Source organism: Anguilla rostrata, chromosome 13 (genome assembly GCF_018555375.3).
Source record: "Anguilla rostrata isolate EN2019 chromosome 13, ASM1855537v3, whole genome shotgun sequence".
NCBI classification, from domain to species: Eukaryota; Metazoa; Chordata; class Actinopteri; order Anguilliformes; family Anguillidae; genus Anguilla; species Anguilla rostrata.
Genome location: NC_057945.1, coordinates 21,044,694 through 21,060,020, shown reverse-complemented (window position 1 = coordinate 21,060,020; position 15,327 = coordinate 21,044,694). Strand labels below are relative to the sequence as shown.

Below are 15,327 nucleotides of genomic sequence, written 5' to 3'. Positions count from 1 at the left end.
TTTTGTTGTTGCTATCGTAGCCTCCATCTTGAAACAGTTCGCATGAGCCCTGATTCATAATTTGGGTTAAAATGGTTCACGATTACCTGCATTCAGAAATGCAAATATGAATTATATATTGGGGGCGTTATTAAGAGCAACATTATTTCTGCATTAATGGGACACGGGCCCTTTTATCGTGGGGGGAGTGGGGTAATCAGCTGCTTCCCTGGCGCCGTGGGTTACAGGCCGCCTGCGTCGTCGTGTTCACTGGGAGGCAGACCCCAGAGATTCGGAACGAATCAGTCATGCGTGGGGTCAGTGCTTCCAAAGAGCCCCGGGAAGACTGGGGAGAGGGGGGCGGGAAGGGGGGAGGGGGTGAGACACACTTTAACCCCGTCCAGGAAGGCTGTTTTCACGAGCGCTTCAATTATTCATTTCCTGGGCGGCGGCGAAGTACTGCGGGGTGATAAAACGCCAGGGTGCGCCGCTGAAGGACGCGTGTTGGGTGGGGCGGACAGTGGCCTCACCTCCCCTCGCCTCGATCCCCGACCCAAAAAAAAATTAATCCCATTCCACCCACCCGCCGCGAAAAGCAAGCCTGGAGGAAGACGACAAACATTCCAATCGCTCTCCTGCAGCAGCTCTCGCGTCCGGTCGCCACACGCTGCACAGCAAACAACTGCGAAGGCCCCCGTCCGCATTACCTCATACCCCCCTGCTCTGGCGCAGGAAATAAAGCAGAGTGATTGGTAATACCCCTTGCCAGTGCACCTGTTCCCGGATATCCGCTTTCTCCCCGCGTTGCTGCCTTCATGGACCGCGGGGGAGGGTTGGGGCGAGGAGGGCTGGGGGGGGGGGGAGCTTTGGCTCCTGGACACGCCGAGGCCTGCCATGTTAGATTTGGGTGGCCTTGACAGACGGGGCTTGCTATGCGAGCCGCGCCTCGGAGGGGGGGCGTTAAAGCGCAGCCCGAGCGGCGAGGGCGCGGTGCCACCGGCCTTGTGCGCGGCGAGCATGCAGATCGCCGGGAGCAGCCGCGAGGAGCCGCGAGGCACCGCGGCGGTGTTCATGCGCCAGAAGCATGCGAGAAGCGCACGGCGCTCCCCGTGCTGCGCTGCCAGAGAACACGGCCCTCCGGTCCCATCACCCGCGTCTGCGTGGAGCGCTCTGCACGTGCTCAGCATGCGCTTACTGCACCCGCCTCCCCACATCAACAGCCCCCAAACTGCGCTTACTGCACCCGCCTCCCCACATCAACAGCCCCCAAACTGCGCTTACTGCACCCGCCTCCCCACATCAACAGCCCCCAAACTGCACTTCGTGGGAGCGGTTGTGATGGGTTTCAGAGTGACATTTGTATACTTTTTTCAATATTTCACACTTTCTATTGACGTTCATATCAGTTTAAATTAAATATTGCTGCAGTGTGGTGCACTTCAGTTCCAGTGTAGCCTACATGCAATATTAATATTATGTTTCAGTATATGTCAGGGCAAATTTCAATGGTAGTGGTAGGATAATAATAAATTCATTTTTCTATTTGGTTAGTGGTGGGCACTGAAAGTTTGGTGAGCAACATTTACACAAGTACATCCCACTTACTTGTAGGCCTACTATGTTCTCTTGAAAAACATTTGCATCCAGACACATAGGCAACTCACTGAATTTATAAGTTTAGATGTGTACTTTCCAATATTGTATCCTACTTCTGCAAGTCCCCACGATCAGAAGTTTGTCTGTTTTTATCGTTTCGCAATAGGAAGTCGCAGAGGGTTCAGTGTTTTGTTTTCATGCGTTGTTTTTCTCGCAGAAGATACGCATAGGCCCCATGCGGAGCTGCTTTTTCTGGCCCGGTTCTGCCCTGACAGGGATCCTGTCAGTGAATGGCTCAGGAGCAGCAGACTGTCTCCCTGCCTTTTCCCCCTGTGTAACTGAAGGACTCCCTGGGAGCGGTGCTGTCATCCATTACACCGAGGCTGACAGCGTGCACACTCTGTCACCACAGGCCACAGCAAAGGAATTTCCCTCCGCCAATTGTTCTTCATTAGCGAGGATGTTTTATTTGTTGCGGGGCGGGGAGCAGTCGCCATCAATTAGCGAAAGGCCAAAATACCATGCGGTTGGTCTGAGCGTGTGCCCGTGCTGCCCAGGTTAGGACACCAGCTGAGTGTTCCCCTGCAAATTATCAGGCGGTGGCAGCAAGGGAAGACGGGCACATTGGCCCAGTTCTGATGGCATAGTCCTCCTACATCCCAGTGCGAACTGTGACGTTATTCCAGAATGAAAAAAATCCCAAAACATTAGCAAAAAAAGAGGGAGCATTACAAATGTGGATCTTGTGACACGGATTTATTTTACATGCCGAGTCAGATTTGCAGCCTCCCTTTTGTCCGGAAGTCTTGTTAGTCTGCCACAGAAGTGGATATCAGCCGGCTGCTGATTCGCAGGAAACATACGCCCACACCTGAAATTACGCAGGCGTGAAAATCGGATTCTTAATTAATCTGTCAACGGTTTCAGTAGGCCTACCAGCGCAGCTAATGCGTTGGTATTTGGGTCGCGTTACTCCAAGACAGATGTCTAAACGTTTGCCTGCAGTTACTTGCGAGGCAGGTTGAGCGAATATCTTCATTTTATTTCTTTATTTATTCCTTAATATATTTATTTATTTGAAAGCCTACTGCGTGATGCCTGCTGGATTTTTAAGTATTCCGCACGAGTGCCACAGTCGTACCGAAAGCTTATTTAATTCACCCTTAAGCTTTTAACTGACTTGCCAATTAATTTTTTAAATATCACACAGCCTTGTTGTGCAAACTCTTGACGCCTGCAAATTGCATTAATATGCACGGGCCAATATTTTCCCATGTACTTAGCATAATGTCACAATAAATCAGTGAATCAATAAACATGTTTTCACTAACATGTATTTCAATGCCTTTTATGACACACGTGGTAAATGCATACACTCCCCAAGTATCGAATCACGACTGTTTTCTGTGACAAACTACCAGGTTCCCTCTAGTTCAAGCAAGGAATCAAAGCTCTGAGTGGCAGTCCCAAAAAAACGTAGCTACTTGCTGCAGGTGTGTTTGACACAATCAACAGCGCATGCGCACGCGCAGTAACTATAGTGGCTTTTGGCACTGGAGAAAAGCCAGAAAGCGATTCCTTAAATTTTGTGCCTATCCCCCAGTGATGCTATTTCTAGTTTAGAATGACAGCACTTGCAACATCAAAGTTAGCCGGCTCAGGAAGCTGCCATGACAGTTTCTGTTGCTCTATTCATGGTGGCAGTGCCAACAGCTGCATTATTCCGTGTCAAAATGTGTGTAGTTACCTGGCTGCAAAAAAGATGGAATCAGAACAAACTGTGCTGTAGGGCTTGATTTTGTACGTACTGTTCCATGAGACGGTATGGTTTCACATTGTGAAGTCCAGTGGGAGTGTATGGCTTTAACACAGTGGTGCCCTGCAAAATGACAGTGTGGTCTTATTGTGCTTGTGATCCTGGTTTGCTGGTGGTACAGGTTTGCACCGTATGACCATGTGGTCTAATATTGCTGGTGGTACAGGTTTGCACCGTAGGACCATGTGGTCCAATATTGTTGGTGGTACTGGTTCACCCTGTATGACCCATGTGGTCTAATATTGCTAGTGGTACTGGTTTACACCATATGACCACGTGGTCAAGTATTGCTGGTGGTCCAGGTTTACACCATATGACCATGGGGTCTAATATTGCTGGTGGTACTGGTTTACCCTGTGTGACCGTGCGCTCTCTCTCTCCCCACAGAGCTGTGAAATTCCGGTAAAGAGCCTCATTGCGCAGTTGCACCTGCTGACGAGCCTCTTTCATGCGTCTCCCTGCGCCAGACTCCCACATCAGAATGAACTGTGAGCAGGACTTTGGAGAAGGGGGCATGAACGTGACGCTCACCCTCAGGCTGCTCATGCACGGAAAGGTGGGTCTGTCATGCTGCCTGTTACATTTAATATAACTCCTTCTGTCATAAAGAGTTATCTTTTTGAGTTTGTTCTCTTACATTAGAAACATCTGTTTCTGAGTCAATACTAACACTAAAGCTCCAGTTTGCAGTTGGTTATGTGCAATTAGTGGACACTCTCGCAGCTGGTAGGAGCTGGTTTCACAAAGCATCCCAGCTGTATTCAAATGCACAGGGAATGTGTGGGAAGAGCTGGGATCAATACCATTTCCTCTGTTCTGTTACAGGAGGTCGGCAGCATCATCGGGAAGGTGAGCACTTCATCTTTTTTTTTTTTTGGAGAAGGATTCTATTATGATCCTTGTTTTTTCTAAGAACGCATAGCGACTAGAACAGGCCAATCAGACCATCTCTGTCCGACATTTATGGACAAACTAGAGTATCTTGCACTTGCCATTTACCTACAAACTTAAGAATATCTCGAGCTCGCAACCTGTCTACAGCTAGAGAGTTTCTAGCACTCCCCATTTTCCCACAAATTAGAGAGTGTCTAGCACTGCACAAAGACTGAAAAAACCCCTAGAGTCTCTGCCTCCGCTACAGGATTTGGCAAGCTGTTCCATGCATTGACAACTCTCTGTGTAAAGAAATACTGCCTGATATTTGCGCAGAATTTACCTGTCGTTAAACACTTATGTTCCCCTTGCTCTACTGACAGAAATCAAACTAAAAAATCTATTGTGACCCCCTTTATGAATTTAAAAACTTATATAAAATACTCCCTTAGTCTTCTTTCAATGTACTGGAACAGATTGAGTATTTTTCTTTATTTTCAAGTCTTACTTCTTTTCCATAACTATTATATTTCATCTGAGGGACCAATTTGGTTGCCCTTCTTTGAAAATTTTCTAGAGCTTATATATATCTTTCTTGTAATGTAGTACCACAAACTACACAATGCTCTTTATGTGTAATCTGGCATTGTAGAACATCAATATAACATCTGGTTTGTATTTAGCATGTGCAGGTACTGTGGCATAACTTTGTTCAGGTTCAAATGGAGAAGAGTGAAACTAACTGCATTCAGATTGGTTTAACTGATATAATTACAAAATGGACTCTTTCTGCACAGCCTTTTGCATGTATTCCAACAAACAATACATGAGATGTAATGCAATGACAAATGTGATTTAAGAAACTATTCCAAAGCACCACATCAGCCCTTAATCTTGAGTTTGTCACTGTTTCAGCGCTGACAGGGGAATGGGCAAAGAGGAACATCAAAAAACCCGACATGGGCAGTCAGAGAAAGAGAGTAACAGATTTAGCCGAGCAGGGTGGGGCTAACTGCAGCCGTCAGCTAACGGTAGACAAGGCGTGGGTTCTGCATGCAGCTCTCTCTGGTCCACCTCGGCCTTACAGCAGAGCAGTAAACGTTGCCTTGCAGGACCTGAGGCATTGCCCATGCCCAGGCTCCTCTCCCCCTGGGGAAATCCAGCTAATAAGGCCCTGGGTCACTGCCAGCCTCTCCATTTCATCTGGCCACAAGAGCACTCAGACGCCCAGCCCACCGCCGTCTACGCTGCGCAGTGCAGGCCCACCGCTGGGGATCAGGGGACCGGGCTTAAGGGGGGTGCATGTGGGCGTGGCAGGGCTGCTATACACAAGGTCTTTCTCATATAAGCATGTTGTAGGGATGTTCTCTTATGAGAGAACACCGCTGTTATATGCAAGGTCGTTCTCTTATAAGGACATTCTCTGATACTCTCTTCAGCCAGTCTGGAAATATGACCGGGAGTTCTTTAATTGAGCTGTTACTCTCCCAGTTATTATTTATTATTGATAACACTGGAAGAGGCCCTTATCTAGCGTGACGTACAGAGCATACATAATTTTTATATCTGCATAATTACTACAGAAATTCAGTGTAAGTACTTCATTCAAGGGTAAAATGGCAGTTCACTGTATGACTCTACTATATCATAATAGACCCTACAAGCTCCCCTATTCCAACATGTTGCACTGTTACAGTTGCCACACATTAAGCCTGTATTCAGTCAATATTTGTCCTAAACACCTTGACTACAATGAAATGCATGCATTCATGAGTGTCTTCACATAAATCAGTTTAGCAAGTTCTTCAACCACAAAAATGACCTCGATAAAGAGTCTAAAGAAAAAAGGAAGCACTTTAATTTCATTTTAACTCAATTAATGACAGTTGTTAATTGAATCTAGGCCAAGGTTTTTAACCTGAATTGTTTCTGTAAACAAACAACCGGACGTGTGTATATGAATGACATTTCAAATGTTATTTGCTATGGATGAGTGCTTTCTGCTAAGCAATATAAATATTAATGAGAAGAAAGGTTTTCAAATTTATAATTAGAGCCATGGTGGAATATTATAGAATACTTTGAAGGTTTTTCAATAAATCTTACCAATAATTGCATGTTGTGCTCTTATTTTATTATAAATGACGACACACAATACATGTTGCACAACATCTGCAGCATATTCAACAATCTGTAAAGAATGGTGAAACAGAAGGCAGTATTTTACTCAGAATCTTACATAAGCTAGGTTTAGCTAATCACTTTCTCACAGTTGGACTGGATTGATATTGCAGAACAGCAGACATTTCTAAGCAGATTCTCCTATTCAGAAGGACTTAAATAGCTCATTAGCCATGTATACTGTTGGATATTTACTGAAGCGGATCAGATTATGTACCTTGCTCAAGGGCAAGGCAGAAGCCTCATCGCCTGGGAGTCAAACTGGCAACCTTTTGGGATACAGTTATTTATGAAAAAAGAATTCTTAAGCTACAAAAAATTGTAGCGCCCCCTTCCGAAACCCCCCCCCCCCCTTGTTCCCCTTGCCACCCCTGCCCCCTCTGCCGATTGATTACATCAGCTGTTCTCTAGAGACATGAGATCAGATGATTGAGAATCGGAACATTTTGACATCCGAATGATGAAGCACCAGGGACTGCTCTCCCTCCGCGTGCCAGTTTATCCTTGTGTTCTTCCCACTCCCTCCCCTTGGTTCGACCTCAGCTGAAGAAAGCAGAAGGGTAATGTTACAGATACAGCTCTGCAGTATACTGTCCCCTAACACCCACCTCAGCCTCCACTTTTAATACCTGTCACTGAGTGAGACAGAGAGAGAAACAGCAAAGAGACAAACTAGGAGAGAGGGAGAGAGAAAGAGAAAGAGAGAGAGAGAGAGAGAGAGAGAATAGAGTGGGGGGCATGAAAGGAACGGGAACATGACTGAAAAGTTGGCCTGACAAAGCTACTTAAACAAGTTTGGCTTTTATTTTATTTTTTACAAAAAATATATAGATTTTTTCTTTTATTTATTTTTTGTTGTTTTATTCACTGACACAATGTGATGAAACAGTCCCATACAGATAGACCAGCCACTCGAAACACAGCCAGGCCTGACACACTGCTTTTTTCATGCAAAAGTGCAGATATGCAAGTGCCTGGCATCAGAACTTGGCCTAGATGTTCTAGTGATTGAAGGGCAGTTGAGTCCCTTGCCATCCCAAATCTGGTTTCTGGGGAGCGCATCCATGCAGAAGCCTCATTGCTGTTTAGTGGGGCTGAACTGATGCTCATTTTTGGCATGTTAGAGCCAAGTCAAGCCAGTTTAATTACAAGGTGAAGGGACATGTTAAAAGCCTTCTTCTTTGTAAACAAGAGCTGCAAAACACAGCCTTTGACATCTTCTTCTTCTTTTGTTCCCCCTCCACCCCCAGAAAGGAGAAACAGTGAAGAGAATACGAGAAGAGGTAAGCACACCTCCTACTGTTACCTATCACCTCCCTCGCTTTGTGTACACTCTATGCACAGCCTGCTTTGCATACAGAGCAGAGCATCTGCCATGCGGAGTTAAGATGTATGGATCTGACTACCTACAAATTGTTAAGCTTCGTAAGGCTGGTTTTTTACAGCGAGAGACAAATTAATATCAATTCAGGGTTTTACCCACCCAACCCACTCCCCTGAATTTTAGAGCATGGATGGATGACAGTGAAGCTATTGTCATGCCTGTAGATGCTCACACTGTCATCCCAAATAAGTCATATTGGAAACAAATGACTATTCTTCCGCTCGCTATATATAAAAAAGACAGCTCCTCACATTGGTGAGAGGGCTTCAAAAGAAGGATACATGAATATTTAAATGAATATTTTTCCACCTCAAGGGCAAAACACTTTACATGCACACACACACGCACATGTACACACGCACACACACACGCACACACAAAAACACACACACACACTTGCGCACACACATGCACAGGCACAGACCAAGACCCTTGGTCTTCAAGGCCATTGAAGAACAGTGTTAAGAAGCATTGGTGGCTTGAAGGATTTCAGAAGGACGTGGACAATGGTGGCGAAGGAGAGATGAAAAATGTTTTTTATTTGGTGTGTAAAGGTGTTGATTTGAGGCCTTTAGCTGTACATAAAATCAGATGCCACTGCTCCTCTGATGGCCTTCATCTCAATGACTCCGGAAATTTGATAGACATGCTGTATTTCTCCCTTCGTATGACTGGTAATGAACAATTTTGTCATCTTCTTCCTCCACGATGTCCAAAAATAGCCTCTATTTTTCTCATTAAGATGGGAGAGGGCTGGGTTTGGAATTCACGTCAGGGCCTTGAGCACGACCTGTTAATTTGTCAGCATGAGCTGATGCGGGGTCACACAGGGGCCACCCGCGACAACAAAGTGGCGAGCGGAGCCGCGGCCGTGCGCTGTGTGTGTCCTCATCCTCCTCCTCCTCCTCATCATCCAGATACTGAGAGCGCTCTCCTGCTCATCGGCTCTCACACGCAGCCAAAATGGAACGTGTAATGAAATCTCTCTTCCTTTAGTGTTTGTCTGTCAGGGGTGAATCAAAGGAGCAATACAAAATACGGCGCTCCATCATCCCCCATTATAAAACAATACACATAAATGAAAAAAAGTAAGGGTAACAAAATAATTAGCAATAATTTGTTGCAGCTGTGACTAGCGCAAATACATCCCAGAAATATCCCTGATGGAAAGAGGCTGGGTACTGAGTGATAGAGAGATCACATGTAAGCAATGCAGACAGGAAGAGCCCTGCAGGACAATGAATCAGACAGGCTGTCCAGCCTCAGTTCCTCTCTGTGCACACACGCGCTCTGTCCGCTTTACTCATCAGTGCCGTGCTGAATGACTCAGTCCACAGCGGCTCCTTCACACACACACACACACACACACGGAAACACGCACACACACACACACACACACACACATACACATGCACACACACACACACACACACACACACACACACACACACACACATACACATGCACACACACACACACACACACACACACACACATATACACGCACACACACGTATTTGCAGTGTTTAAAGGGTGCATCTCGCCCTGTTCAGAAAAAGAAATGAGAAGATGGGATGTTGATTGGCATGGCCGGCCTGTGGAAAGGTTAGCGCTGCCACTCTCGTTTCACTCTGCCCAGCCACAGAGGTGCGTTGGGTGCTGAGGCAAACGGAAGTGACTCCAGAAGTAATCTCTCTCTCTCTCTCTCTCTCTCTCTCCTTTCACACCTACAGAGCAGCGCACGCATCAACATCTCAGAAGGGTCCTGCCCTGAGAGAATAATTACCATCACTGGGCCCACAGACTGCGTCTTCCGAGCTTTCACCATGATCACGTTAAAACTGGAAGAGGTAGGAGAGGAGAATATACACACACTACACACACACACACGGACACACATATGTTACTTGTGGGGACTATGACTAGTGGTCAAATGGGAACCATGTTTCCCAAAATGTTAGAACAGGACTTACATAGACATGTATCCCAATGATTTAACATAATTGTTCTGACAAAATGTTTTTTCCCATCTCTCTCTCAGAATAGGGACCCTCCACAATCTGCCATAGGATAATGTAACTGCTCTATTGCTCTTAACAAAGACTTAACAAAGGCTTGTTTAAAGAAGAGATTATATTCCATAAATTATTGACATTTAAAGGCTTTTCAGTTATTAATATATTTTGATGTTATACTGTTAAGGTGTTAAGTTGTGAAGTATAATGACATCACAGATTCCTACTGAATAACATTACACATGCACACACACACACACACACATACTCACACATGCACATTCAGGAACACCAAGTCACTCTGTCAAACTGACATACTTCATCTGTGTCCTTCAAGTGAGAGCTTTTTTATTGCATATATCAAAGACATAGGTGTCAGTCCACATGGGATTAATAATGTAGCCTCGTCTGCTGTAAGCGAGGCTTGTGCCAGCAATCAGCTTTGCCATTTCATTAAAGGCCTTTTGCTCACGGCAGAGAAAGCTCTTGCATTGCTGTTGTTGTTTGTTTCTGGCAGCCCGAGCACCCAGAATGGTATTCATTAAACATCTGTTGAATTCTCTGGCCTCCACAGCCACCCAAACCCCAAACTCACTCCCCTTCGACCCTCCAAACCGCTACTCTTTTCTTTTTTAACCATGAAGTGTGTTGTCATAGTAACCCCTGGGGTACCCTGCAGCTTGAACCCAGCACTGGCTCGTGTCTTACTGCTCAAATTAATAAGGAGGCCTAGTCAGGTCTAGGCCAGGTGTACTTAAGCAATTCTCCATCCTTTCAGGATTGGTGGGTAGTAGAGAGAAAACATAAACAAAACCCTACTGTACAAATAAATCATGGGCTCAGCTCAACCAGGGCCTGGTTTGGTTATTATTGTATGCGCACTCTAATTAGGAGAAGGGGGGGATCCTAAGCCAATAACAGTTAACTCCTACCAGTGTCAATTCCAAATTTATATCCACAATTATGTCTGTGCTGTCACCCTATTCATCTCTGGAAATATTAGAAACATAAACGTTTAGGCGTTTATGTTTACAGGTCACCAGCCAGGACATAATTCATTTTTAGTTGCAAGTCGATTGCTATTGACATTCTATGATCCTATGCAGAAGACAAATATAGATAAAGAATAGGAAGATGTCTCTTGGTAGCAACGAAGCTCACGGACCCTGGGAAGTATTTCCACAGATTTGCTATGAGAATTACAGAGGATTGGCTAGAAAGGATTACTGCCCTCACAGCTATTAAGACGTAATGCATATTTTTAAATTAAATCTAGAAGCTGACGTTCAGAGCTCTCTGATCCTGATGAAGGAAGATGGTCTTCCCCGGAAAAGTCATAAAGTGCAAATCCAACCAAGGATAAAGAAAGCCCAAAAGAAAAAAGAAGCCATTTTATTATTCATGCAGAGATGTGGATATCCATCTCAACTTTGTTTCAAGCAAAAAATAATGTTCTAAAGAATGGGATTTCAGCAGAGCTGATGATCAGGATGTCTTTTCGGGAGGGTTTGGGAGGAAAGAAAATAACACTGAAAACTTTAGTGAGGGGAAAACCATTTTGTTTGGGGCGCACCGTGCACGTACTGCATTCCTACTCAGGATCACACAATCTGATTCAGCCCACGTATGGTGATTTGTGCTGATGGGCAGCCAGGCAGAGCACGCTATTTACATTTCAAACACTGCCTGATTCTGGCTTTCACTAATTGATTGCACCTCTCACCAAGCACGATTAAAAGCAATATTTATTACTTGGCTTAATTAAAGAAAAAGCCTGTCTGAAATTGCAGCCTTCACCTGACTAATGGGCACGACCCCTCCATTTCCTTCAGGCTCAATCTCATTTCGGGGAAGTTGTTTTTTTTTTGGTTTCTTTTTTTTTTTTGTCAAAGCAGAGCATGCTGGGACGGGGCCAAAGAAGGGGTATGTTTGGTGCATACCATTACTTTTCCCTCCTCACCTCTACTACCGCTCGTCTCCTCACCAATATTAGATCAAAGTAAATATCTCATAGTATACAAACGTAACAATTTACTGTAATTCCAGTGCTGAATTGGCTTACACACAGAGTATCAATCTCATCCTTACATGCCCATATATGATTGGATCAACATGAAATTTCACACTAAGATAGTTTCATTAGCATAAATACGGGGCACCTATATTTTTGCTGGTTTCTCATCGAAGTTCCCTGTGAAAAGGCCTGAACATACGTCTGAGGGGGTGTGTCCATCTATGGATGAGCGTCCGTCTACGGGTGACGTGATGCTGTATCCCAAAAGTAATCAAGTGTTGTGTTCTTCTTAAAGTCCTCCCTAACATGTTTCTACTGCTCCCTTCTTGGGCCCCTTGACCCCCTCAGGATCTCACAACCCTGGTAGCCAATGGGACAGTCACCAGTAAGCCACCAGTCACCCTGCGGCTGGTCATTCCTGCCAGCCAGTGCGGATCCCTCATTGGCAAAGGGGGCTCCAAAATCAAGGAGATCCGTGAGGTGAGGTTTACCAACCGGCCCGAAAAGCAATTCCAGTGTTTCGCAGACTTGGATCAAATGCATCTTTGAAATACTAACCCTAACCATATCTTTAACCCTGGGGACCTTTTTAAAACAACTGCTTATCGTGTTTTAAAAATATTTTTGAAATATTCTTTAACACAGGCCGAGTGTTTACAGGCTATGTTATGTTTGCATTCATAGTCGTTTATTTCACATGCTTGGTCATTTGTTAATTATCCAGTAATGTTTAATGCTATATCAATTGAATAAGGTTTCCCATATTAAAAATGGAGGACGGTGAAAGGTAGGATTTAAGAAAGGAATGTGTATTATATTACCTAATGCTCTAACCACCTGGAATACATTTTTGTTTTGTGAAGTGAAGAATTGGTAATTAACATTACTGTACATTTAGGCCTTTTGCGGACACCTTATCCACCTGATCTTATCTTACCCAGGTGTGCAACTTACCCACCTCACTTTTTCAATACATACATGCAATGCGGTTCTACAAGTGGATATTTATTAAAGCAATTAAAGTACCCATGCTCAAGGGTACAATAGCAGTGCTTCACCAGGGAATCAAACCTGCACCCTCCGAGTTATAAGGCCAGTTCCTTAACTGTAATACTACACTGCTGCCCGTCCTAATGTGTGCCTCTTTACCTCTTGAACAGACTACAGGGGCACAGGTTCAGGTGGCTGGTGACTTGTTGCCCAACTCTACTGAGCGAGGAGTGACGATATCTGGGACCCAAGACGCCATAATCCAGTGTGTCAAGCTTATCTGCACAGTGATCCTTGAGGTACAGACATCCCCATCAGCCAAAGCTGTGCCAACACATTTGTACTGTCACTACACAATTTAGTCAAAATCTTCACTGGAAGAAAATTGTTGCTTTGTATCTGAACCTAAACTTGACATATCCAATTGACATCCCCCGCACACATACACACACACACATACACACACATATTTATTTAACTTAAATAAATTAACTTCGTAAAGGGTATTTTTATATATTTTGGTTTCACCGTGTAAAAATTACAGCACAAATTACAGCACAAATTGCAGCATAAATAACTCCCTTGATTTCAGAGAACCATAATGTTGGAGTCTGTTATTGCCATTTGTCAACAGAGTTGTGCCGATAAAAGTCAAGGAAGCCATTATGAGGCTGAGAAATAAGACAAAAAACAGTCAGGGGCATAGCCCAAACCTTAGGTCTGCCAAAATCAACTGTTTGGAACATCATTCATAAGAAAGAGAGCACTGGTGAGCTCAATAATTACAAGGGGCCTGGTAGGCCAGGGAAGACCCCGGCGGTTGATGATAAAATAATTCACACCATAATGAAAAAAAACCCCAAACACGTGAGTGACACGGACTGATGGCAAGAGTAAATTGTGGAGGCCAAAAGAAACTGCTCAGGATCCAAAGCACCCTCCAAAGCATCCGTGAAACACGGTGGTGGGGGTGTTATGGTTTGGGCATGGCTGCCACAGGTGCTGGCTCGCTTGTCTTCATTGATGATGTAACTGCTAATAGCAACAGCTAGTTGAATACTGAAGTGTATAGAAGCATCTTATCTGCTCAAGATCAACAAAATGCCTCCAAACCCACTGGATGTTGCTTTGTCCTACAGCAAGGCATACAGACATCTCAAACATACAGCTAAAGCACCAAGCAAGTTTTTCAAAGCCAAAAATTGGAAGAATCTTGACTGGCCAAGTCCGATCTGAATCCAATTGCACATGCATTTCATATGCTGAAGAGAAAACCTGAGGCAATTAGTTCCCAAAACAAGCAGGAGCTGAAGATGGCTGCAGTGCAGGCCTGGCAGAGCATCACCACAGAAGACACTCAGCACCTGGTGACCTAAAAAGGGGGGGTATATAAAAAGTGCTGTAAATTCTATATGGTGAAACGAAAGTGTATAAAATACAATTGAATAAAAATGGTTGAGAACGTATACCACATTGATTACAAATCAAAAATTGTGGAGTACAGAGCCAAATCAAGAAAAAAATTACATTTCATTTAAATTATTTTCTGGAGGATGTTTCAAGATCTAAATGATTCCAGGTCCTATTTGTGTTTCCAGAATTGCTAGTCTGAATTGCTAGTCTGATCCCTGTTCCAGGGCTTTCCACAAAGGCTGTAAGATTTCATTAGGATTCCTCACCACTGGGGCTACCTACTTGAGAATGCAGATTATGCAAAGTAATACAATGGAGCTGCTTTAAAAGATTCTCCTCATTTGGGGAAACTCAATTGGAGCTACACACCTTGATAAATAAGCAGACCAATATGGGTGCTCTCCTTTTCCATTTTGTTATTATTTTATCAGTGCATTTAGTCTCCATCACCTGCTGCAAGGTTATTTTTCATTACAATGTGTGCACATGTGTGCATGTTTGTGTGTGTCGTATGTATATGTGTGTCAATGTATGTGCTTGCATATTTATCTGTTAGAGTCATAGCAAGGAAGAAGTCAAATTGATTACTTGGCATTGTCAGTGGTGTTTGGTGTCAGGGTAACTTGAAATAACTCATAAAAATGCCCAGTACTCTTTTATTATCATTTTTGATACACCTTTTGTATCAAACCTTTTTGTATCCAATGTGTTTGTATTACACCTTTTGTACCCAGCAATTCTGTTGCATGAAACTGCAGTCTCTATTTTTTCTTCTCCACTGTGTGCCTGCCACTGACCCACCCTGTTTCTCTTTCTGTATTGTGTTTTTTTATTTTTTTTTATTTCTTGGACTTCCACAGTCCCCGCCGAAGGGGGCCACTATTCCATATCGCCCCAGCCCGTCCCCCGGGACCGTCCTGATCTCCGGGAACCAGGTGAGGCAGCGGGAGTGGGAAAATGGCGGGGGCACAAGGTCGCGCGTTCTGCATGCAGTGCGGCTACAGGTCGGCACGCTCGTCTGCGTGAGGAGGGGAAGCACAGAGAGGCTGTCCCCCCTGTCCTTTTA

General features: G+C 44.5%; 1 protein-coding gene across 7 annotated transcripts in view; it reads left to right on the top strand.

Annotated features, from left to right (window-relative positions):
* pcbp4 (poly(rC) binding protein 4) overlaps positions 1-15,327 on the top strand; it is a 63,348-nt gene that overhangs the window by 25,041 nt on the left and 22,980 nt on the right. For all 7 annotated transcript variants that reach the window (XM_064304278.1, XM_064304275.1, XM_064304273.1 and 4 more), the window contains exons 2-8: positions 3,779-3,947; positions 4,217-4,240; positions 7,696-7,728; positions 9,563-9,679; positions 12,207-12,338; positions 13,019-13,147; positions 15,122-15,196. In XM_064304278.1, coding sequence (XP_064160348.1) covers positions 3,840-3,947; positions 4,217-4,240; positions 7,696-7,728; positions 9,563-9,679; positions 12,207-12,338; positions 13,019-13,147; positions 15,122-15,196 — 618 coding nt within the window. In that variant the 5' untranslated portion in view covers positions 3,779-3,839. The remainder of the gene's footprint in view (positions 1-3,778; positions 3,948-4,216; positions 4,241-7,695; positions 7,729-9,562; positions 9,680-12,206; positions 12,339-13,018; positions 13,148-15,121; positions 15,197-15,327) is intronic.